Below are 25359 nucleotides of genomic sequence, written 5' to 3'. Positions count from 1 at the left end.
GGGAAGCTAAACAATATGCAGTCTATTAAAAAGTAAATATTTTAAATGCTTTGCAAAATTGTAGTCATATTGTTGCCCTTTATAACTCTCAGATATTAAACTGCAGTTTAATTCTTAAACTGTTGCTAATTCCATTATTTGAAGAAAGTAATTTGAAATAAACATAGAAGCAATTCCTTTTTGGATTAGGGGTAATAGGTTTACATATCATCTGTGATTATGATGATAATGATGGCTTTTTTAAAGTGCTGATAAATTTCCATGTTATCTACTCTATTAGATTTCTTATAATGACAGCACACAGATAGATGAATATGTGGCATTTTTCACAAATCTCTCCTAAGTTGGAGAAATTCATTCTAACTCATGTAATAGAGACACTTTTATAATGAATCTTCTTTGCTAATCATCTCTACCTACTGCAGTTAGGTTATTTTTAATAGGACTTTCATCTTGAATAGTCCTTTCATGTACATTGGCTATGATAAAATCCCCAGCAGTCTCTTTTTATGCTTTTCTGTTAAAAGAGAGATGTGGTTGTTCAAATCATGGACTTAGGAAGGAGACCTACCTGGGAATGAATCTGGTGCTATCATTGACCAGCTGGGCTTCCCACTTGACCTTTCCACACTTCCGTTTCCTTGCCTACCAAAGGGGATCATATGTATACCTACCTCAACAGTTGTCTGTATACTTTAGTGAGCTACTAATGCATTTAAAGCACCTAGCACAGTGCCTGGCACACAGGCCTCCACACATACTAGCTGTTAGTACTATTTCTGCAACTTGAACCCTCAGCTCTAAATAGGCTCATCTTTTCACTACCTCTGGGAGTCACTTGTAGTGTTTCCTCTGCTACAAGTCTGCTTTTGTTATTCCTCTCATTTGAAATGTCCTTCTCTGCCTCTCCATTCTATTCACCTTCTAAGAATGAAGTCTTACAGCCTTCATGAACCCTGACCTGACTCTTCTAATTCTCAGAGATCTTTTCTTTTTGTGCATTCTATGTGCCTACTGTCAGTTCCATTTACTGAGGCTCTCAATAATACATTGCCTTCAGATCTGTTCCTTATATTTTCTTGTTTTCATAATAAGAATTGAAGTGCCATGGGATCAAGTGCCCTTTATATGCTCACATCTTCCTAGGAATTGAATATGTGAGCATGTTGTTGAGAGGTATTTTGCCTTTTTTTAAAATGATTTTGTTTCAAAGAATAAATGGCATAGAAACTAAAAAAGCAGTACAAAAGATCAATGAAACCAAGAGCTGGTTCTTTGAAAATACAAATGAGATTTACAATTATTTAAGCAGCCTCATCAAGAAAAAAAAGAGAGAGAACCCAAATAAGTAAAATCAGAAATGAAAGAGAAGAAGTAACAAGTGATATCACGGAAATACAAAGTATTATAAGAAATCACTATGAACAGCTATATGCCAACAAATTGGACAACTTGGGAGACATGGAAAAATTCCTAGAAACATGCAATTTTCCAAAACTGCATCAGGAAGAATCAGAAACCCTGAATAGATAACAACTAATGAAATCGAGACAGTAACAAAAAAGAACTCCCATCAAACAAACAGTCCTGGACCCCATGGCTTCATAGGCAAATTTTACCAAACATTCAAAGAAGAAATAACACCTATCCTAAAAAAATAAACATATGGGACTATATCAAACTAAAAAGCTTCTGCACAGCAAAATAAACGATCTAAAAAAAAATACAAAGGGAACCCACTGAATGGAAGAACATATTTTCCAATGATACATCTGATAAGGGGTTACTTTCCAAAATATATAAAGATCTTATACAGCTCAACATCAGGAAGACAAATAATCCAGTTAAAATTGGGCAAAAGATCTGAATAGACACTTCTCCAAAGAGGACCTACTGATGGCCAATAGACATATGTAAATATGCTCAACATCACTAATCATCAGAGAGATGTATCTTAAAACCACAATGATATATCACCTCATACCTGTCAGAATAGCTACTATCAACAAATCAACAAACAAGTGTTGGCCAGGGTGTGGAGAAAAGGCAACCTTTGTGTGCTGTTGGTGGGAATGCAGACTAGTGCAGGGCACAAGGTGCTCCCAAGACAAAGAATTATCTGACCCAAAATGACATTAGCGTGGAAGTTGAGGAATCCTGAGCCCTGGATGTCACCAATAGGTGGTTGAATTTGTATCCTGGCTATTTAGTGTCTTTTGTATATTTATTATATCATAAACATTTATTAACCAGGTGCATCATGAATATTAAATATCTTTCTATCCATGTGTAAAACATACATGATTTTCTTACCTATACTTTATACAGCCAATGCAATTTACCCACGTCTAACGAAATTTTGCTTACTAGCTACTTATCTATATTTAAGTATCTTAAGAGTGTTTGCCTACATTATTATAAACTTCAAATTTATTCATTTAACAGACTTGAAGATTTGCTAAAGCAAATTCACATTACACCAGTCCTGAAATTTCTAATAAGAAATAAATGTCCTGATTGTTTGAGCCATGTGTAGTTGTGTTTTCTGCAACTTGCAGCTTAGAGCATCCTTGCTGGTTCCTCCTTAAAAAATCAATAGGAAAATGTATTCCAAAGACAAATGAAACAAGGGCTTAGACAATAATGATATTTTCCCCAAATGGTAATGGAAGCATCAGACATTGTAGAAACTGATTATGGTGCCTATGTTAATATGACTCTCATTTGATCTGTTTGTTTACATTTCAAGCAACTGTAACTATGGTGCTTACCATGGGAGGACTGTGCGCTCAGAAATGCACTTTTTATTTTATTTTATAATTGGGACAATTTTGGCTTGGTGACCTTCAGAACACTGTGAAAAAGGTTTTCTTAATTGGCTGAATGTTTATTCATAGAGTAGATTTAGAATATCAACTGATGGTTGGCATCAATTCAACACCAGCAGGGATCCCCAGTTTGGGATGTGGTGAAAAAAGAAACTTTATTCAGTGCAAACAGCTCAATTATGAAACAGCACAGCTGTGGAACAGCAGGGCTGTGAGACAGGCGCTGGGGTGAGGCAGCCCTGGGGCGAGGTGGTCCTCAGACAAGGCCCCTCTTTGGCTAGACACTTCTGCTCTGCCTGCTCTGCTCCAGTTGCTCTGTTCCGTTCTGGTCTGGTGAGAAGTCTCTGGTGCTTTGTCTTAGGTGTTTCAACTCCAGTTTTCAGTCTTTGGTGAGAAGGGAAAGTGCTCTGCCCGAGCCAGAGAGGTGCTGACTTATATAGAGAGAAGTCCCTGCCCCCGTCTCTGATTAGTCTGTCCTCATGCAAATGAGGACTCCAAATCCTCACACTTTGATTGGTCCAAAAGGCACTGTCTGGACCGATCAGCATGGAGCCACTCTGATAGGTTGGTGAAGATGCTAATAAGGATATAGCCTTATGGTTCCGTTTGGAGCAGGGACGCCTCAGTCTTATTGGTTGAAATAGGATTCCAGGAACTGCTTTATAAGGCCTGGCTCAGATGGCAGGAACACAGTGCAGGCAGGCTGTTCAGTGCGGTTTGAATGAGAGAGCCCTGTTTTTAGACATGGCTGCAAGGCTCTGCTTTTAAATTTGAGCTCTGTTTGCCACCAGGAGCCTTTCTTAGTAGGTATCTACAGTCCCAGGGTCCACAGAAATTTATAGCTTCTTGTATTATTTCTATTAATGTTAATTTTATTTTAGTGCTTTAAAAATAACAGACTTCAATACTTTTTGTGTAAATTGTGTCTTGAGGTACTTCCATTAAAGTATGTGGGACATTTTTTCCACATACATGGAATTAAAGAGAAGTGCATTTAAGATGATGCAAATAGTTTAAAATTCTATGAGAAGTTTGTTGTTTAGTAGATTTCAGAATAGAATTATTTTATTGCTAATGCTATATTTCTTTACATTTCTTTTAGCATTCTTTGCCCCCTTTTTATTTTTGTGATGGAAACTAATGTTTTGTCAGATAAAATATCACACACAACACATAAAGAGATGGTGAGGGATGGTAGCAAGTTAAAACTGTTTGATAAAAAGCTAAAGCAAAAAGGGAAGAAGATGTCTTTATAATAATGGTGTGCTTCCGGTAGTTTCCCAGAATTCCTCAACAAGATCAGTGGAATCAGCTCTGCTAAGCAAGGGGGTGACAGTGGTATAGTCAGTTCAACCAATAACCCTTTAGAAGTACTAGGCTGGTGTGTGTGTGTGTGTGTGTGTGTGTGTGTGTGTGTGTGTGTGAGAGAGAGAGAGAGAGAGAGAGAGAGAGAGAGAGAGAGAGAGAGAGAGAGTCCTATAAAGCTTTATTTTTGTTTTAAAGTCGGAGTTAATGAATCATTAAAGCTGGTATGGGTAAACTTGATTTTCAAATGCGTTACATTTTCTAGTCCTCTTTAACCATCCTTTATTTTGTTATTGCAGTGATTTGCTGTCCTCTGAATACATAGAGAGACACATTGAACATGGAGGGAAGACGGTGGAAGTTAAAGTAAGTAAAATTTTTCTCCCTCTCGGGAAGATTTTTTTCAGAATCTTTTGAATACTGATTACCATTTTAATACTTTCAGTGATACATCTAATGTACCGTTTGGGGGGTTTTATAACAAAGAATTTTATCAAGCCCTGGCATGGGTGTTATCCCATGCACAGAAAGGTTGTTGGTTGATTGGTGGTCAGGGCACTTGCCCAGGTTTTGGGCTCAATCCTAGTTGGGGACCTGCAGGAGGAAGCCAATGGCTGTTTCTCTCTCTCTCTCATCCTCTCTCTCTGAAATTAAATTAAAAATCTTTTTTTTTTAAATATATATTTTTATTGATTTTTTTTATAGAGAGGAAGGGAGAGGGATAGAGAGTTAGAAACATCGATGAGAGAGAAACATCGATCAGCCGCCTCCTGCACACCCCCTACTGGGGATGTGCCCGCAACCAAGGTACATGCCCTTGACCGGAATCGAACCCGGGACCCTTTAGTCCACAGGCTGATGCTCTATCCACTGAGCCAAACCGGTTAGGGCTAAATTAAAAATCTTAAAAAAAAAATTTTAGCAAGAAAGTATATTACCAATTACTTTTGAAAATAAAATAAAACCTTTAGTTATTAGAAAAAGAATTGTAAGTACACTGTAGGAGTCATTGGAGGTATGTTTTATAGAATTAATATTGCTGCAAGAGGTTCTTTTTTAATTATATCAAAGAAAATAATTTCTGAAATTTGCTTTTAAGGTTAGCACTGAGAACCAAGAGGTGAAATCTTGAGTCAGGGTATACATAGCTTTTTATTTTGTTGGGAATGACTTTCCCTGATAAAATGATGAACTTATTAGATCTAATGGGAAGTCCCAGGGAATTTTAAAACTCTGAAAACAGTAATCTCAAGATCCTAGTTCTTGTCATGTAAGTTCTGAAAAGATTCCACACAAATAAAAAGCCTTCTCCAATTATAGGCGTAAGAATGTATATTGTTTTCTTCTAGTACACTGATGAATCTTAGGGCATATGAGACTGAACTCCACGAAAGGCTTGCTTTAGGCTCAATGTTTAGTGTAGCAAGTTTTAGTTAATTGTCTATTTTCTTTTGAACAGTATTCAGACTACCTATTCTGCCTTGTCATAATTCTATTGCTATTTATATATATTTGCTTTCTTTTTCTGATTATATTTGATGCATACTCATTTTAGAAAACTTGTAAGTAGAGATAACTATATCAAAAAAGAAAAAAAAATCACCCTTAAATTTTACTGAGGTAAATTTTGTTTTCATTTTGGTGTATTTCCTTTTAGCGTTGTTTTGTTCTAGGCACATACTTATATATATATATATTTTAAATTTATATAACATTTATTTCAGGAATGCTAATGATTTTTTTCTATTTAGCATTAGTGTGATATAGCCTTGAGCCCATTATTTGAACCATAGTATCTTTTATTTTTTATTGTTTTATTGTTTAAAGTATTACAAAAGGTATTACATATGTGTCCCTTCCCCCCCCCCCCGCCCTTGATAATCCCCTGGCCTCCCCTACCCCCCAGTGTCTTATGTCCATTGGTTATGCTTATATGCATGCATACAAGTCCTTCGGTTGATCATACTTATATTTTTATATATAAGTATACATAAACATATATACAACATTATATCTTACTTTTTAAAAAAATATATTTTATTGGTTTTTTACAAAGAGGAAGGGAGAGGGATTGAGAGTTAGAAACATCGATGAGAGAGAAACATCGATCAGCTGCCTCCTGCACACCCCCTACTGGGGATGTGCCCGCAACAAAGGTGCATGCCCTTGACTGGAATCGAACCCGGGACCCTTCAGTCCGCAGGCTGACGCTCTATCCACTGAGCCAAACTGGTTAGGGCTGTATCTTACTTTTAAGAAATAAACATTATATCATCCTATATAATAAAGAGCTAATATGCTCATTAGACTGGACAGCTGAATGACCTTCCAGATGAACTTCCTGAATGACCAGGGGGCTGGGGCGGGGTCAAGAGGCAGCTGGGGCCACAAGGGCCAAGCCCCTTGCACTAATTTTGTGCATTAGGCCTCTAATATTGTAAATATTTCCCCAAGTTATTTTCTCTCGAAGCCTATATTCTATGCTTTTCAATTTAAATATATTACTGTCATAAAACTTTTTTATTTAAATTAAACTCTATAAGTAAATAACTAAAATAAATTACATTGTTCTCTTCAAGTGATGACATGAAACAGATTGGATTTTTTAATGATATGTTAACTAAATGGAGGAAAACTTTTTATTGTGGAAATTTTCAAACATATATAGCAGTGAAAGGAATACTATAATGAACTCCCACATACCCATTTTCCAGTGTCAACAATTATAAACATTTTGACAGTCTTTTATATCTCTACTTGTGTGTGTGTGTATATGGTATGTGTGTGTGTGTGTGTGTGTGTGTGTGTGTGTGTGTGTGTGTGTGTTGTATTTAAAAGCACATTCCAGACATTGGGGCATTTCTCCAACAAATACATTTTTATATATCTGTACATCTCTGACAGATAAAGACTTAAAACAAAGTCTGTTAATGTTTACAAGTTACCTAGATATAATAATTATGCCAGTCCCTCTGAAAGTTATTCTAAACTTAAGGTTAACTAATTGGAAGGTTGATTGATTTATATCTGCCTTACTTCAGAAAGGATGCCAGGCTTCTTCTAGTTATGACACAGGAGAATGGAGCCATTTGGCTATTGTCGGAAAAATAATTCCCTAGATTTAGACTCTCTGGGCTCCTTTTATTCTCATCCCCATTTATTTAGCTTCGCTTCTCAATTTTGTATGATGTTTTTCAGAATGCACAGGATATCTTATTTCTTTGTTAAATTAAAGACGAAAGGAAACAGGCAATTCACTCTCTGTTTCTATTTATGTCTGTCAGTGGAATGCTGAAATGCAAACAGGAGCAGGGAGGGCAGATCCAGCAAACAGCTATCTATGGTCTCTACAGTAATATCCCTTTTCAGGGAACTTGTACTTAATCAACCAAGCTTACTTTGCTCTGAGCTCATTAGGCTCCGTGGGTATATATAACACCCAGAGCATTGACTTTACCCCACAGTCTTTGGGAATTGCATTTTCTTGGTTGATAGTTTGTCTAATCTAACCCCTAACCGTATCAAACCAGGGAAATGATAATCCAAAGTTCATTTCAGTACTTTGGCCAGAGGACATTACTCCCTTTAAGAAAACCATTTTGATCTCACCCATCATTCTATTTGTTTCCAGTTCATTTAAAAAATGAATTAGAGAATTTAACTCAAAACTCAAAACTCTCCTCTGTGTTTTTTCCAGGAACCACTTTTTTGTTGTTGTAATTAATCTTCACCCAAGTATGATCTTTTTCCCATTGATTTTTAGAGATAGTGGAAGGGAGGGAGGGAGGGGGAGAGAAAGAGATTTTGATGTGAGAGAGACATATTGATTGGCTGCCTCCTGTATGTGCTTGGAACCTGCAACCCAGGTACGTGCCTTTGACCAAGAAAGGAACCCAGGACCCTTTGGTGGGCAGGCTGATGATCTGACCACTGAGACACACTGACCAGGGCTCCAGGAACTACATTGAAAGTGCTGAATACTGCCCATCAATTCAAAGTCAGTAGCCCTTTGTGCTTAGCTTTTTACATGGAATCTCTTAGTTCTTTCTTTACTAATGACTCAATTTTCTTAAGCTTTTCTTTTCACTAGACATTATGAATAAAAAATTTGTAAAATTGTAGGATTTTTTATTGTTTTGTTTTAACTTTTCTCTTACCCTCTGTAGTAGTTTGCTAGGGCTGCCATAACCAAGTGCCTCAAACAGGGTGGCTTAAACAGAAATTTATTTTCTCACAATTCTGAAGGCTAGAAGTCCAAGATCAAAGTGTCAACAGGGTTGGTTTCTTCTCTCCTTTGCTGTCTTCTCCCTGTGTTTTCACATGGTCTTCCCTCTTGCATATCTGTGCCCTAATTTCTTCTTCTTCTTCGAAGGAAACCAGTCATACTGGATTAGGGCCCACCCAAATGACCTCATTTTAACCTAGTTGCTTCTTTAAAGACTATGTTCAGATATGTTTACAGTCTGATGTACTGGAGGTTAGGATGTCAATATATGACTTCTAGGGGAATGCAATTCAGCCCATAACACCTTCTGTAAGAGCTGTATGAATTTTTTAACCGGCTTTTCTCTTGGGACTGAAGTGAATGAAAGGATCTAAGAGATCAAAGCAAAACTCTAAGAAAGAACTTTTTTGTCAGTAGGCACAAAGTCATATTTATCTTGAGGTTGCAAATTAAAATCAACATCATTATCAAGTCAGATTTAAATAATGGCTCAAAACCAGTCTAGTAAATATTTCTGCTCAGGAGTCATGGAATCTTTATTTGTGAAAATTCAGGTGCAATGTATTTGTTTTAAGGATGTGAGTATGAATATGAGAACATCTGCATGAAAGTACATAATAGCTGCATTGGGGATTCTTTTAGACTGCAATTTTATTTAAATCTTCTTTTTATTGTAAAATACAACACTGACACAGAAATTACTAAAGGTGAACACCCTATAACCTCTATCCAGTTCAGGAATTAGAGCTTGGTCAGTAATTCTATGTGCTGCTTCCCGAACCCAAGCCCCTGTCTCCTCTTCTTGTAAGACTATAGACACTGCCCTGACTTTTATGGTTACCATTAACTTATTTTTGCCATAGTTTTATCACTCAAGCATGTATCCCTGTAGTTTAGTTTTCCATGTTTCATTTTATTTTTTTATTTTTTAAATATATTTTATTGAGTTTTTACAGAGAGGAAAGGAGAGGGATAAAGAGTTAGAAACATCGATGAGAGAGAAACATCGATCAGCTGCCTCATGCACACTCCCTATTGGGGATGTGCCTGCAACCAAGGTACATGCCCTTGACCGGAATCGAACCTGGGACCCTTGTGTCCACAAGTCAACGCTCTATCCACTGAGCCAAACCAGTTAGGGCTGGCTTGGGATTCTTAAGATAAAAGAAACTGTAATTGATAAGTAGCAACAAACGAGTCTAAACCATGTTGTTTGCTGTTCATTATCTAGTTTCTGTGTTTGTGTGTGTGGGTGGGTTTGTGTGTGTGTGTGTGTGTGTTGAAGCTGAAAGCTGCCAGTATTCTGGTTAATTTGAGTTTCTACAGCTCTATTTAATTAGTATTATAATACTAATAGTAACTGCTAACATATATTGCTCATGAAATGATGGCATACACATTTATATATATTCAATCCTGAAAACAACCTGTGGTTATAAAAATGACTATGTATTATCCCACTTTACAGGAAACTGAGGCATAGAAAGGTTACTTGTTGAAAGTAAATATAATGAATGGTCGAGCTACAATTTGAATCTAGGGTATGTAACTCCCACACTGACTCTTATACCATGTTATCTACCATATACTAGTATTCTATGTTATACAAAAGAGGATGGCCATAAAAATTGAAATGAATTTTATTTAGACCTATTACATACATATTAATTCTGGAGGTACCAATAATTACTCCTTTAGCGTTTAATCTTTAAACTGAGATGGTGGTCTACTTAAAGAACCTTTAGCTATTTTTCACAAATTTGGTTACGCATTTGGGTAAGTTTTCTGTAATGTTACTTTGGGAAAAAATGGTGCAGACACATTTCAGTACAAAGCTTGTTTTATTTTTCACATCTCAGGAAAATAAACGTAGTAGGAGTTTTAGAACACTAGGAGAGGAATTTGAAATTCTGTATGTATAGATGGCGGAAGGGGAAGATTTCCTGGAGGTCAAAGTAAAAGTAGACATCTTGGTAGAGATATGATTTATCATATTCATTACCAATGAAAGAGCATGTCCAGTTATCAATATCATTAACCATGTCTTCTTTTCCAATTTTTCAATTATTTATTGTTGAAAGTATTACAGATGCCCTCCTTCATCCCCCAATTGATCCCTTCTAGCCCGCACCCACCCCAACCATTTCTTTTGGTTAAATTATATGATGTCTTGTTATAATAACCTAAAGTAATAGCTGCTGAGTGTCTTTTTTATTAGCTCAAATGATTTCTAAACTACTGTATGTGAGCACTCCCAACTGGTCCTTGGATCAGGATCCTAATGGTTAGGATGGGTATGTACAGAGACACCCATTATACATTATTGACTTTTTACTGGCAATTAACTGGTTGCTACCCATCACATAATTGAATTGAGTGTACTCAACCATCATTGTCTCAAAGTAATAATAATGCCCACAGTGGCATTAAGAAGATGGATAAGAAAGCGAAGGACCGTGGGTCAAGGGTGAAGCCTGGAATTGGATAAAGGCGTTGCAGAGAGGCTGTGTTGGAGAGCAGGTGTCAGAGGAGAAAGTGTCTGCTTAAGGGTGAAAGAGGTGGTTGTGGCTCTCGGGAACCGTTTACTCTGATGGAATAGTGGGGTAATTTCATTAAAATATTTTATAGGCAAACTGAAATGGCCACTGTCACTCTGGAAACAGTATATCAGGAAGTTGATATAGAAGCAAGGAAAAAGCCTTGAGTTTTTCTCCTGCTGCTCACATCCATCTTCCTTCCCTGGGGCTGGAGCTCCATGCACGATTTCTAGCTTAACGTGGTACCATCTCCAGGAGGTGCCTGTGATACAAGCAGAGTCTTTAGGTTCCTTTTGTACTCACTTTTGTAAGTCAGGTTTCCAAGTCATTTCTTCTTTCTTAAAAAAGAGATTCCTTCTTTATCCTTTCTCAGTCTTTTTTTTTTAACCCAATGAATATGTAACTGACAGGGAAAACATACTAGCAGAGGACAGCAATAAGAAGTCACTTAGAAAATTTTGAGGATGTGAACTGTTAGGACAGCATATACCTACCTCCCTGGCTCACTTTGTAGCTCCTTTAAGCCTGAACAGTATTCATAGAAAACTAGGGGCCCGATGCACGAAGTTCATGCAAGAGTAGGCCTTCCTTCCCCCGGCTACTGGCACCGGATTCCCTCTGGCACCTGGGAGCCCTAGCTTCGTCCAGGAGGTCATCTGGAAAGATGTCGGGTCTAATTAGCATATTACACTTTTATTATTATAGATTGCTTGTAATCTTGAATTGTGTTCAAGTTTTCTCATGTCCCCTTTTCTAGGTTTCTCCAGGAGGTATAAATTCTCAACAGTTGAATACTTTAAAAGATGCCCAATGTGTTAAAGAAATAATGTTGCTTAAGGCATCTTTTAAGATGTTTTGTTTGGGGAAAAAAACCCCACAAATAGTTGTTTGGTACTATAAAATGTGAATTTCTTTCTTAAGTAAAAAATGTTCTCAGTTTGTCATTAGTCACAGAATTTAGTTTATTTAAAATGTAGGTTATCCAGGGTGTGGCAAAAGTAGGTTTACAGTTGTTCATATATAAAGCAATACAATTAATAAATAATCATACAAGAATAAACCCTGTTTCATATGTAACTGTAAACTACTTTCCCCCCACCCTGTAGTTTAGTGACTGCATTCTCTTCCTTCTACCTCTTCTTTTTTGCTTAGTGAAAATATCCTTTTAGGAGACATAGATTTTTCTTGGGTTCATTGCATATTACTGAATAGTACGTAAATGCTTGAACTGATTCCTTTTTGGCCGCAGGGCGCACAAAAATAGCCATTAACCTGCCAGTGTCATTATATGTGTTTATTGCAGTAGAAACGATGAACAAAGGGGTTAATCTGAGATTGCTTATCCTGGATATCAAGTTTCCTTATTGATTCTCAAAAGTGCATTACCATCCAGAATAGAATCTTGGTACTTTCTATAGAAGCAGGAAGGGTAAGCGATTACATAGAAAGGAAAAACTAGGCCTTGGTGTGCAGTAAATTTTGCTGCATGAATTAGAACAGAGTCATCTATACCATTGCATCAATGATGAATCTTCTGAAGTAAAGACTTGCATGTATTTTTCAAATAGCTTTTAGGTTATATTTTGAGGCTATCTTTGAGATGAAATGCAAGCAACAGACACTGTAGCCAAGTAATCTATCCAAAGGCTTTTAAAAATCCCATTTTCCGTTTTAGAACAGCTCAGCAGCAGCATCTCTGCCAAAATGCCTTTCTTATTTACCACTTTCCTTCACATCTGAGAAACGTGCTTTCTATCTTGAATTCTCACTACAGTAGTTCTTCCAGAGGCTCTTGGATAAGGGAATAATACTTTGTCACCTAGACAGTAATTAAGTCACATGGCCTGGAAAGATGCTTTTAGAAACGATTTTTTTAAAAGGATCTATTTATAGAACTTGTTACCTAAGCTCTTAGCTTTATCACTCTTAATTTCAAATAGAAGTTTCAGGCATTTTCTCTGGTTCTGTGGAGAGGGGGAGGCCTCTATCCAGTAAAGAAACTCAGTGATATGCATCAGAAGGCCTGCAGATGGGAAGATTACCAATCAAAGACCCTTCCTTGGTCCTTTGAGGGGCTCCTGCTGCCATGGTAACTGGGACTTTTTTTAAACAGCTTTAATGAAGTACACTTCATTTACTGTAACCTGAAGTGGGTTCGGTCTCTATTTTGCCTGGTAGGGAGCACAGATTCTTTAACTGAGTATGTGTAAATAGAGTTGATTAAAATGATCACAAACAGTTCATGAAGCGATGCTAGGAATGTCTGGCAGGTGCAACTTTCCCTTATTTTATTTTATTTTTTTAAATTTATTGATTTTTTACAGAGAGGAGGGGAGAGGGATAGAGAGTTAGAAACATCGATGAGAGAGAAACATCGATTGGCTGCCTCCTGCACACTCCCTACTGGGGATGTGCCCGCAACCAAGGTACATGCCCTTAACCAGAATTGAACCCGGGACCCTTGAGTCCGTAGGCCGACTCTCTATCCACTGAGCCAAACCGGTCAGGGCAACTTTCCCTTATTTTAGATCTGTATTTATATTCTTTTCACTGCACTATCCGGGAGATTTAGGTGAAGGACTCCCATCACCGAACCTAAACTGAGAGCACACCTCTGGGCACAAGGAGGAAACCTTCCAGTGCAGGTGCCATGGGCTGTGGTGTGGGTGGGCAGGTGCCTCACCGGGTTCTCTTTGCCAGAGGGGAATAGTTCGGATGTCAAAGCTGTGGACATGATACCTTTTCCCACTGCATAATAAAAAGCATAATAAAATTAGATGACCTGAAGAAAGGTCTTTTAAAGTTTGCTTTCAGAAAAACAGTTTAGCCATGATTTAATGTCAATCTGATGAATAGTAAACTAGAAGGATTTTAAACTATTGATTAATATATTTCCCATATATGCAATTATTTAGTTATTGGGTATAGCTAAACTGGTTTTAAATTTCACTATATTTAATTACCTCATTAGTTCCTAACTGCCAACATAAATTAGTTTTGTAAACCTCAGGATTCTACAGGAATAAGACCTAGACTTTCTAAAAAAGTAAGTCGGATTGCTCTTCCAGTAATTTAATAAGAAATCATTGAATTGAATTTCAGGGGTGCTGGTGGGATTCAGTTCCAGGATATTCTGAGCTAGAGATGATTCTGTAACTGCAGATGGAGCCAGCACGGGGAACCTGTCCTTCGGGGCTTGTGGGTTTGAGCTGCTGCCCATTTGTAAATACTTCCATTTATAAATAGTGAATTTTATCAGAAGGAAGACTCATTAATTTTCTCCGTTACTAGTGCAAGAGCCACGATATCCTCACATATGTACTTTATTTTAAATCCCAAACAACAATAAACCTAGAAAGGCCCAAGCTGGGTGGCTCAGTTGGTTGGGGCATTGTCCAATCCACCAAACATGTTGCAGTTCTATCCCTAGCTGGGGCGCATACGGGAGGCAACTGACTGACATTTCTCTGTTTCTCTCCCTCCCTCCCTTTCTCTATTTAAAATCAATAAAAGTCCTCTGGTAAGGATTAAATATATATACATAGCTGGAAAAAAACATATTTTATGGTTGGTGTATATGAGCCATAGTGAGCTGCTTTCCTTGATTGACAATTAATTACCATATGTTACTGTGTTGTAGAAAGACTACACTTCCATTTGTTATCTATCAACTCAGGCTCTGGGACTAAGTCTTACCTTAGGGGCAGGTACTGCTGCCAGTGGCTCAATGCCAGTCACTTGGAAGAGTTAGCTTCTTACTAATTTTCCTTCCTTAAAGCTATTAGTGGCACATTCTCTCCAGATAATGAAGCCTTCATCTTAACAGAATTAAAAACTATAATGACTTGCTGTACTTATATTTTATATTCTCAAAATTTTGTATCTTTGCAAATAAATGATTATTTTGCCCCCAAAAGAGCTGATTTTGCCATTATGGGTTTTATGTTTTATTGAATCATCTTGATATCCTGGTGGGATTAATACTGGTGACTGCACTGAGGAATAAGAGTTAAGAGGAACTAGCAGCAGTTGGAGAAATAGCAAACACTTATATGGCACTTACTGTGTGCTGGGCACTAGTTTAATGCTTCTCATATGTTAAGTCTTAGTTCTTCAGCAATACCATTGTTGCTCTTCTTTTGCAGATGAGGAAACTGAACGTTTAAAGTTTAACTAACTTGCCCAAGAATTTGAGGCCAGGCAGTCTGGTGCCAGAATTCATGCTATCATCCATTAAACTGAGTGGCCAAATTATTATGACCACCTCACGTTTGTAGGCAAATTAGCTATAATTTCTCGCTGAAGTTGCTAGAGGGCCAGATCATTATAAATAGGGAAGCAGGTTGTTTACCACGACAGTAGAAGTGATATTTTTCTGAAGATATGGGAAAAAATGCGATTTAACAGCCTTTGAACGTGGGATATATATATATGTGTGTGTGTGTGTGTGTGTGTGTGTGTGTGTGTGTGTGTGTACACACACACACACACATACTGAGTGGCCAGATTATTATGACCACCCCATCAGTACTTCGTTGGGCCACCTTTTGCCTTCAATACTCAGCGATTCTTCTTGGCATTGACTCCATGAGATGTTGAAAGGTGATGCGAGGAATCTGACACCATGCCTGATGAATAGCACTGTCTAGTTCTGTGAGATTTGATGGTTGTAGAACCAGCTGCCTGATGGCTCTTTTAACTTTGTCCCACAAATGCTCAATTGGATTGAGATCTGGTAATTGTGGGGGCCACCTAAGCAAGGTAAAGTCTCCCTCACGTTCTTGAAACCACTCCTGCACAATACGAGCACTGTGGCATGGTGCACTGCCTTGTTGGAAGAAGCCATCTCCATTGGGATACGCCATCAACATGATAGGATAAACTTGGTCAGTAATGATACTTAGGTATGTTGTGCTATTCAGATGTTGTTCCACACGAATTAAAGGGCCCAAATCATGCCAGGAATACATTCCCCAAACCATAACACTGCCCCCACCAGCTTGAAGGGTTGTACTCATGCATGTGGGGTGCATGGTTTTATGCTGTTTCCGCCAAATTCTCACTCTGCCATCTGTATGATGCAACTGGAAACGTGATTCATTGGACCACATGACTTTTTTCCAATGCTCGACTGTCCAATCCTTGTGTTTCTGTGCGAATTGGAGACGTTTTATCTTGGTAACTGCAGACAGCAAAGGTGTTCGAACAGGCTTTCGGCTTCCATATCCCATATGATGCAGTGTACGGCTAATTTGCCTACAAATGTCAGGTGGTCATAATAATCTGGCCACTCAGTGTATAGTCTACCCTCTTTCAGAAACAAATATCATAGTACCAAAGGAGGTAGAATGCAAATATTTAACTTACAGCACTTCAATTTACCATTTGCAATTGCATCTTTGTTAGCAGTTGTTTGAGTAAGCCATGAGTTAAAGATGCAATTGCTTGTTTCAGGTGAGTTTTGATTATTCTAAATATAATATTTCCATTATTCCAAAGAAAGCAAAATATTTTCTAAGGAAGCCCTTTTTTTCCAACCCCCTTTTTTTCTTGGGGGTTATTTTTAGTCCTTCTTTGCTCTCCATAGAAGTTAGACTGAGTATTGTTCAGTATAGGGATGGCCATGGCTTCTGAACTGTAACAATTGGAAATGTGTTGCTGTCTTGCACATGGCAAACACATGGCCCAGTTCTTATGCCCATCTTATGCCTATGTGTAAATTTATCTGCATCTGGAGGAAATGTGACGTTTTATGGACAAGAGTAACTATGCTGAAACATGTCATCATCCTGCCAAAAGACCAGAAGATACCTGCTTGTATCCCTGCCAAAGTATACCCGTCCCCCTCCCTTCCTCAACACACAGCACACACACCAATAATAAAAGAGCGACACGCATCTAATAAACCGATAAAATGGTTTTTTTCCCCTCACATGTAACAGTTATCCCAAGTATGTCTCATAACTTCTTTGCTTTTTATCCACCAGTAGTCGTCTCTTTATCTTTTTGATGAGCTGGGCTGTGTGTGCATTTCCCTCTGGCAGGCTTGTGCAGACATATGCTCTTCTTCCATCTTGCAATCAGTGTGGTTTCAGCAGTGGCTTGGATTTCATGATTTAATTCTCTTTGCATTATGGGGGAAAATTCTTTGGGGATTAAGTAAATCTTGCTTTCCCTTGGGACTGAAGCAAGGTTGCTCTAGGTCCATCATCATGTAAAATGCATCAGCAGCCTTAATGGCATCGTTGATTACAAGTAGTCTTAACTCTGTAGCCTGAGGGAAATACATTGGCCCATTACTGGATTATGCACGTCAGGTATCTTAGTGCTGGGAGTAAGGAAACATGAAAAGTGACAGCTGGTGTCAGCATGAGTTCTGTTTCTAAGCTCTGCTAGTAACCTATTTGAATAAAGAGTCCTCTTTATTTTCTTTCCAGTGTAAGATTTTGTTGTTCACTTCAGTATCTAAAGTATTTCATTGGTTAATATTCAAGATGTTATCTATAAATGTGAAAAGACATGTTCGGCTATATATATTTTTTTTAATTCAAAGGAGCACTAATGGTGTTTCTATGTATAGAATCAATTAACTGTTTTATAATAGACTAGTGTTCCTATTTTAATTCTAATTATAGAATGAATGTTTTCATCATATAATGTCTTATACAAATCTACTGTTACAAAATTTTTTGAAATTCAGAGTGAACTGTTGGAGGAATTATGACTGAACTGAAAGTTGCGAAAGTGTTGTTTTTGATAAGTTCAAAACTGGTTTGAAGCAAAAAAGAAAAACAACCCACAAAACAAACAAAAACCAAATCACCAAAAATCCCCCAAATAAATTATTCCCTTGGTGTTTTCCCAAACTAATATTATCTTATTATTAATTTATAAAAAATTTTTATTTTTCTGGTGAGTAAGTAGCCACTATAAAAGTAAGAACAGGTAATAAACACCAGAGAATAAGTAATTGGTATGGAGTGGTTTGAGTGTTTACAGCCATGTTTAGGCAGTAATTGATCAGCACTCCAGTATCAGTTATCAAACATGATTTTATCATCCCAGCCTTTTAATTGCATCTCTGAGGAAGGAAAGGAGGTGGATGCAGGTGGGTTTCATTATCCCCGTAGGAAACTCCTAAATCCTTAAGCACATGGAGGTTAAATGACATTAGATACTCAGAAAGGAAAGCTGACATTAGAGATTTACAACAGAATAGAAAAAAGCCCCAAATGTCCGATACCATATTTGTGTCCTCAACCTTTTTCATTCAATAGATATGTGTTGAGGGCTTGCCATCAGTTCAGGGATATATATGTGATGCACTTCTCACCCTCAAAGCTAGTAGTTTAGTAGGGTGATAGACATAACAAAAGTAACTACTAAACGGTCTTTTAAAATGACAGTTATGAGAGTGCCATAAGGAGAAGTCCATGTTGTCCTGAAGGCAGCTGATGGGAGACCTGACCTAGCCTGGTTGGTTTAGGAAGACTTCCTCGAGGAAATGATGTGAATTCCAACTGAAGTTTGAAAGATAAGTAACAGGCAGGTGAAATGGGAGGGGAACAGCTTTTCAAGGTGGTGAGATTAGCATGTGCAAAGGCCCAGAGAGAGACCTTGATGCAGGATCTTGGTGCATGAGGAACAAAAAGAAACCAGAGAGGGTGGGCAGACCAAGAGATGGACACAGTGGTACAAGAGGGAGAGAAAGTAGGAATATAATGTTTAACCAGAGTCTCAACTCAAAGGAATCAGGTATATCCTAAAGGAAACAAGACTACTTTTAAAATTGTTTACAATTTTTATATTTAATACTTAAAAACTTTCCGTACATGCAAGCATCTTCTGTGTTGGCTTTAACTTTTATTCCTTTGTTGTAAGTGCAGTGTACAACACACTGATTCTTTGGAAGTTGGCCTAGTATTTAAAAGGAGTAAAAAGTTGGTAACATTTGATTTAAAAAAAAAGTAGATTGCATATCATAGAATCTGAAAGGACTATAGAGACGACCTAATTCAACTCCCTCCTCTGTCTAATAGGAAAATAAGTAGCAATAAAAAACAGCAACAAAATCAAAACCAAAAAAGAAAAAGACCAGCCTGTGACCATCGAGACAGTTGCTGAAAAACAAAACAAAACACAAAACCACTTAATTTTTTGAGGCCTAGCATTTTTTTTATCAGGTACAACCTTAAATACTAGTTTGCCTCCTTAAAGGACATTAATTGAGAAGTTCCTCCTAAGTAAGCCAACCTTTGTTTGTACCTTTAAATAAGTCCCGGGCTAAGTCAGAATCGCCTGCGGAGGGGTAGAAATGACCACTGAGAGCTAGTGATCAGTTCTGCATCACTGTGTGTACGACTCAAAAGGGGAAAATGATGCTGCAATGAAACCTTTTTTTGGCAGCTAGTTTTCCCTGTTTAGCCTTCCTTCTTAAAAATAAATAAATAAAAAAGAGAGGTGGGAGGATGATACAATGGAAGTGAAGAAAAAGAGGGGGAAAAACCAAAACACACAAAACATGTTCTTTTTTTCCTTACCTCACATCCTCATATAGTTTACATTTTCTTTAAAGAAAAAAAAAAAAGAGAAAGAAAACAACCAAATTTTCTTTTCAGATGGAGCAAAAACGTTTTTCTTCCTTTATGTTAGGGATGACAAATATGCTTTCTTTTTGTGTAACTGTCTTCTAATCAATTATATTTCTTCCTGTTATAGTCAAGCATCAATGACAGAATAAGGTTTTAGGTAACATGCATCTCTTATGCTAAAAACTTTATATAGAACAATACATTTAAACTTCTATTATTTGCAAAAGATGCAATTATGTAGTGGTTTCCTGGAAAGAGTTATAATGTCATGCGTTTGTAATTATAGAGTCTCTGTATGTGGTCCACATTGATTTTCCCTTCTCCCAATTTAGAGCTGCATCTCAGAGAACCTGCTAAGTACCCTGTCTGCATTACAGTAATTTGTTGCTGAGGAGCATTTTGTGGGAACCTAAAATTTTTCAGTAGTCTGATAGGAGATGGTTATATTAATGGGTCTGTAATGATTATCCGACAGCTGAAAAACAATTTCTCTTGCCTATTCTCTGGTTAAACATAAGCAATTGGGAAGCTCTGTTTGACTTACTAATAGAATTGAAGGTCAGATTTATGATATTATTTGTGTAAAAACAATGATTTGTATTTTAAATGAAGCTTTGGGAAACTAGAATGGCCTGCTCAAGGTAATTAAGATATAGGTTAATCTTATTAGATGCATAATGCTGTGGTAGATACCTCCAGTTTATTCCACTGTGCTAACCTTCTTAGAAGCAAAATCCTTGGATTATGAATATAGAAATTCACTTGGTCACATTCACAGAGATGAGAAGTTGTATTATGTTGAATAGTGTCCATCAAAAGTCATGGCCCCTGGTACCTGTGAATGTGACCTTTTCTTTTCTTTTCTCTTTTCTTTTCTTTTTTGCAAATAAAGGTCTTTTCAAATGCAATCAAGATAAGAAGGAGGTTGTACTTGATTGGGTGGGCTCTCATCCAATGACTGGTGTCCTTATAACAGGGAAAGTTAGAGACACTGAGACAGGCACACAGGGAGAACAGCAGGTGAAGACACAAGCAGAGCCTGGGGGATGCATGTGCAAGTCAAGGAACCCCAGGATTGTGGGCAACCCCCACAAGTTAGGAAGAAGAAGGTTCTTCCTCAGAGCCTCCAGAGGGAGCATGGCTCCACCATCACCTTGATTTCAGATTTCTAGCTTCCAAAACTGTGAGAATACATTTCTGTTGTTTAAAGTCACACAGTTCTTGGCAATTTGCTATGACAGTCCTAGGAAACGAATACAGAAAGCATTTCGAGTATATTATAACTAATGCAGAAACAATGAGTATGTGTTGAAGGTGCTTGAGCCTCCACATAAGAGGAGAGGGAGTAAGCCTGAACCTTCTGGAAATGCATTGTGTCTCAAAAGACGTTAACAAATTCGCTGAGGGTACCTGGGAGCTTAACTCCCGGGGACCTCTCACAGCTTTTTAGACTTTGTTTTCTACAGATGACATTACCCTGGGGAAATCAGTGTAAGAAAAGACTCCTGCACAACAATAAAAATAGATTTTAAGCTCACCGGATCCCTGGTGGGATTTTTTTTTTTTTTTTTTAAATCCAGAGCTCATAAGAAAATTATGGCCCCTGTTTTCTGTGGGCTTCCCCATCTTCTAATGAGACCAACTATTTCCTCATCATTTTTATTTATATCCAGTGCCTTTCTAGGTCTGTTTCCCTTTTTTTCTTTCTGTGGAAACGTTTGCTACAATCATATTCTTTATCTTTTTCTCTTCAGGAGAAACTATGTACCTTTTAAATGGAAGTATTCTTTTTGTCAGTTAGATCTGCCTCCTTTTAATTTTTAAAATGTTTTTGATTGACGGCTGTAATACAAGATCCTAATGTTTACCAGTGAATATTAACATAGGGCAGAGATTTTAATGACCACATAGCTTTAGATGTTGGAATGAGCTGATAATTTGGATGCTGCTTGAATACTTGTACCCTGAAATGGGTGGCAAACACAAATGTCCAAAGGCATCAACAGCAGTACAAATGAGAGACAGGCTAGCTGTGATAAAATCGACTGTGTGTGCCTTATTCATCTTCAGCTGATTTTTGTCCTGCAGGAATATGGAAATGTGGGAATGGAGGCTCACTGTTAACAAATCTAATTTTTGCAACTTTTCTGTGAATCTAAAATTATTCCAAAATAAAAAGTCTATTAAAAATCTAATAATTTTAATAATCAAAGAGAAGGAAGGAACTAATCTCAAAACAAAGGACAGTTATGTAAAATGAAATACATTTAGCTTTATGAGAAGTTGACTACACTATACTTGTTTTTCTCATTTTGGCATTAATTGGTAAAGACTTTTTAACATGCATTAGTATAGATACATGGATTATTGGCATTTAGCAACCACCATGGGACAGCTTTATTTAATTTACTGTGAAAAGAGGTGATATTGTTTTCCTTTTTACTTTGCTTAGAGTCAGATACCCTTACACTTTGTACCTGAGCAGGTATTTGGCCTATGTCCCTTTAATGAACCCAACCTGACTCTGTATAATCCCAGGTTATGGATTTTAACCAAGGTGGGTTTGTGGATCCTCTCCAACATAAGATTTAGCTTTTCCAAGGAATTTCCTTGATGCCACTGGCCCTTCAGAGACTCAGAGTTTCCTGACTCAGTAATGCCTGGAAAAGCCGTTTCTCATTACTAGGAGGGAAGAGGAAGGGTAAGAAGAGGACAGTTTCCTCATGTCACTGCCACTTAAGAGGAAATTGAGAAGAGGTTATTATAGGGGAGCACCTGGTAGAACAGACTCCAGCCATGCAGCCATAACATAAGTCTGAGCAGTGCACACGCTTGGGAGGAACCTAGTGTGTGATAGAATTCAGGGGTAAGTTCCTGCAAAGGTGTGTAGCTTCTGAATCATGGTAGCATATTGGAATCATCTGGGCAGATTAAAAAATGCTTTTTGTCTACTGGGGAGAGAAACCAATAGACATATGAACTATCATTATCATATGGTCCATTTTTATAGAGGTGGGTAATTTTTTTTAGCTATAACTATCTAATTAGCTAAAAGTAAACATTGGTACTGTTATAATAATGTTATTAAATCAAGAAGTATGAAGAAAGTTTCAAGGAAAATAGATTTATTTCTGGAACAAGAGAGACAGTGAGGAAAAGGCTGTGGCTGGCAGTCAGATAAAGAGCCGAACTCTATGAGGATGTGCTGGGTTTTCTCTTTTCTTACAACATCTATCTTAGATTATCATATGTAATACCCACTAGCATAAAGCATTGGTTCCTCAAAAAAGTCATACGAAAATATGGAGGACCTTTATAATCAACTAGAGGCCCGATGCACAAAAATTTGTGCACTCGGGGGTGGGGGGCGGCCCTCAGCCCGGCCTGTGCCCTCTCGCAGTCTGGGACCCCTCAGGGGATGACCACTTGCTGGCTTAGGCCCACTCCCCGGGGAATTGGGCCTAAGCTGGCAATCAGATATCCCTCTAGCAGCCCAGCAGCCCTCGGGGGATGTCCACTTGCCAGCGGGGAGCAGGCCTAAGCTGCAGTCGGACATCCTTAGCACTGCTGAGGAGGTGGAAGAGGCTCCCACCACCACCGCTGTACTGGCAGCCATCAGCCTGGCTTGTGGCTGAGCAGAGCTCCCCCTGTGGGAGTGCACTGAGCACCAGGGGTCAGCTTCTGCATTGAGTGTCTGGCCCCTGGTGGTCAGTGTGTGTCATAGTGACTAGTCATTCCCAGTTGTTCTGCTGTTAGGGTCAATTTGCATATTACCCTTTTATTATGTGGGATAGAGGCCTGGTGCACAGGTGGGGGCCGGCTGGTTTGCCCTGAAGGGTGTCCCGGATCAGGGTGGGGGTCCCACTGGGGTGCCTGGCCAGCCTGGGTGTGGGGCTGATGGCTGTTTGCAGCTGGTCACACCCCCCTTCAGGGTGGGGATCCCAGCTGGAGTGCCTGGCCAGCCTGGGTGAGGGGCTGAGGGCCATTTTCAGGCTGGCTAAGCCCCCCGGCGACAGAAGTTCCCAGCCTCTCCTTTTTTCTTTTTTCTTGTTTATTCTGGGATTTATTTACCTTCTATAATTGAAACTTTGTAGCCTTGAGAGGAGCTCAGAGCTGGCCAGGGCAGGCGAGAGGGAAGCTTAGCTTCCTCCATCGCCAGGGGCAACCCAAGCCTCCTTCTCGCTCCAGCCCCATGGCCATGGCTGGCTGAAAGCAGGTATCTGGGGTTTATTTACCTTCTATAATTGAAACTTTGTTGCTTTGAGTGGAGCTCAGAGCGGGCCATGGCAGGCGGGAAGCTTGGCTTCCTCCATCATTGGGGCAACCAAGCCTCCTGCTTGCTCCAGCTCCGTGGCTGCCGGCCGCCATCTTGGTTTGGTTAATTTGCATATAGTCGCTCTGATTGGCTGGTGGGCGTGGCTTAAGGCATAGTGAAGATAGGATCAATTTGCATATTTGTCTTTTATTAGTGTAGATAAGCCTTGGCTTAAGTAGTAATCTATAGAAATATACAACTTTTGTCCAGCTGGTGTGGCTCAGTGGTTGAGTGTCAACCTATGAACCAGGAGGTCATGGTCCAATTCCTGGTCAGGGCACATGCCTGTGTTGCAGACTCAATCCCCAGTGTGGGGCATGCAGGAAGCAGCCAATCAGTGATTTTCTCTCTCAGCATTGATGTTTCTCTGTCTCTCTCCTCCTCCCTCTCTGAAATCAATAAAATATTTTTAAAAAGAAATATACAATTTTTAATAAAATACAGCTTATTATTTTCAAATGTACATTTTAAAAAACAGATGTAAGTACAAAGAAACATAATTCTATTTGTCCCTTAAAATACCTATTAAAATGTTTAATGCACATATTCTTTCACCTACCAGGTCCACATCTAGAAATCTACCCAATATATGCTGATGGAAGTGCACAAAAATATATGAAAAAAAGTTTGTTACAGTATTGTTTATGACAGCAAAAAGTAGAGGTAATCTGAATTTCCATTAGTACAGGACTATTTAAATGAACTGTTGTTCACTCCTGTAATTAAATATTACACCATCATCGAAAGAATGAGGTATTGGTATAGAAAGATGTCAAGATTACCTTAAGGAAAAAAATAAAGTGGCAGAACAGTATGCATAGTGTAAATCTTTTTGTGCTTTGAAGAGGATATCTGTGTATTTATGTATATACACATTTACTTAAATGGGCATAGATTATTCCGGACTGTGCACAAATTCTGTCAAAAATGTTTACCTTTAAGGAGGCAACTGCAGCCTGGGCAATGTGTATGAAGGGGATATTTTTAATTATTCTGTACCATATACCTCCTGAATTCTTATAATTTTTTTCTATAAGTATTTATTGTTTTTTGAATAACGAATAATCGTTAAAAATAAAAAATGTTAAATTTATTTTATTTATTTTAATAACTTTTAAATATATTTATATAATTAAAGAAGCCTTTTAATGTTAAAGCCTTTATTCTGCACTAAAAAATTTTCAGGCATGTTAAAGGGGGAAAACAGCTCCATTACTTTCATTCTTAGCTTAAATAATTATCGACTTATGGTGAATGATCCCTGAAAAAAATCACAACACAAAAATTAATTTCCACCATTATTTAGAAAAATTACATATACCACAAATTACATATATAGGAAAGCCTCAAAATTTGTGTTTTAATAGTCCAAATTGAGGAGATTTCCCTCCCCCCACCCCCCTGGATGTTTATGCTTCTCTTGAAGTGTCATGGAAACATTCGATAATGAAGCAACCATATTGAGCTCTTCATTTCATTTGCAGCGTTAGGCTTTTGTGCAGATGGGTCCAGATCATATGCTGTTTTTGGATTGACTCCTGTTTTTTATAACCAGAAA

At 38.1% G+C, this 25359-nt stretch overlaps 1 protein-coding gene across 10 annotated transcripts in view; it reads left to right on the top strand.

The window, feature by feature from the left end:
- The window catches only part of ADAM22 (ADAM metallopeptidase domain 22), a 179938-nt gene that overhangs the window by 74955 nt on the left and 79624 nt on the right, over nt 1-25359 (top strand). For all 10 annotated transcript variants that reach the window (XM_036328278.1, XM_036328277.1, XM_036328273.1 and 7 more), the window contains exon 4: nt 4433-4499. In XM_036328278.1, coding sequence (XP_036184171.1) covers nt 4433-4499 — 67 coding nt within the window. The remainder of the gene's footprint in view (nt 1-4432; nt 4500-25359) is intronic.

The sequence above is a fragment of the Myotis myotis genome, unplaced genomic scaffold, assembly GCF_014108235.1.
Source record: "Myotis myotis isolate mMyoMyo1 unplaced genomic scaffold, mMyoMyo1.p scaffold_m19_p_11, whole genome shotgun sequence".
Taxonomy (NCBI): domain Eukaryota; kingdom Metazoa; phylum Chordata; class Mammalia; order Chiroptera; family Vespertilionidae; genus Myotis; species Myotis myotis.
This window is presented reverse-complemented; position numbering and strand designations above follow the sequence as displayed.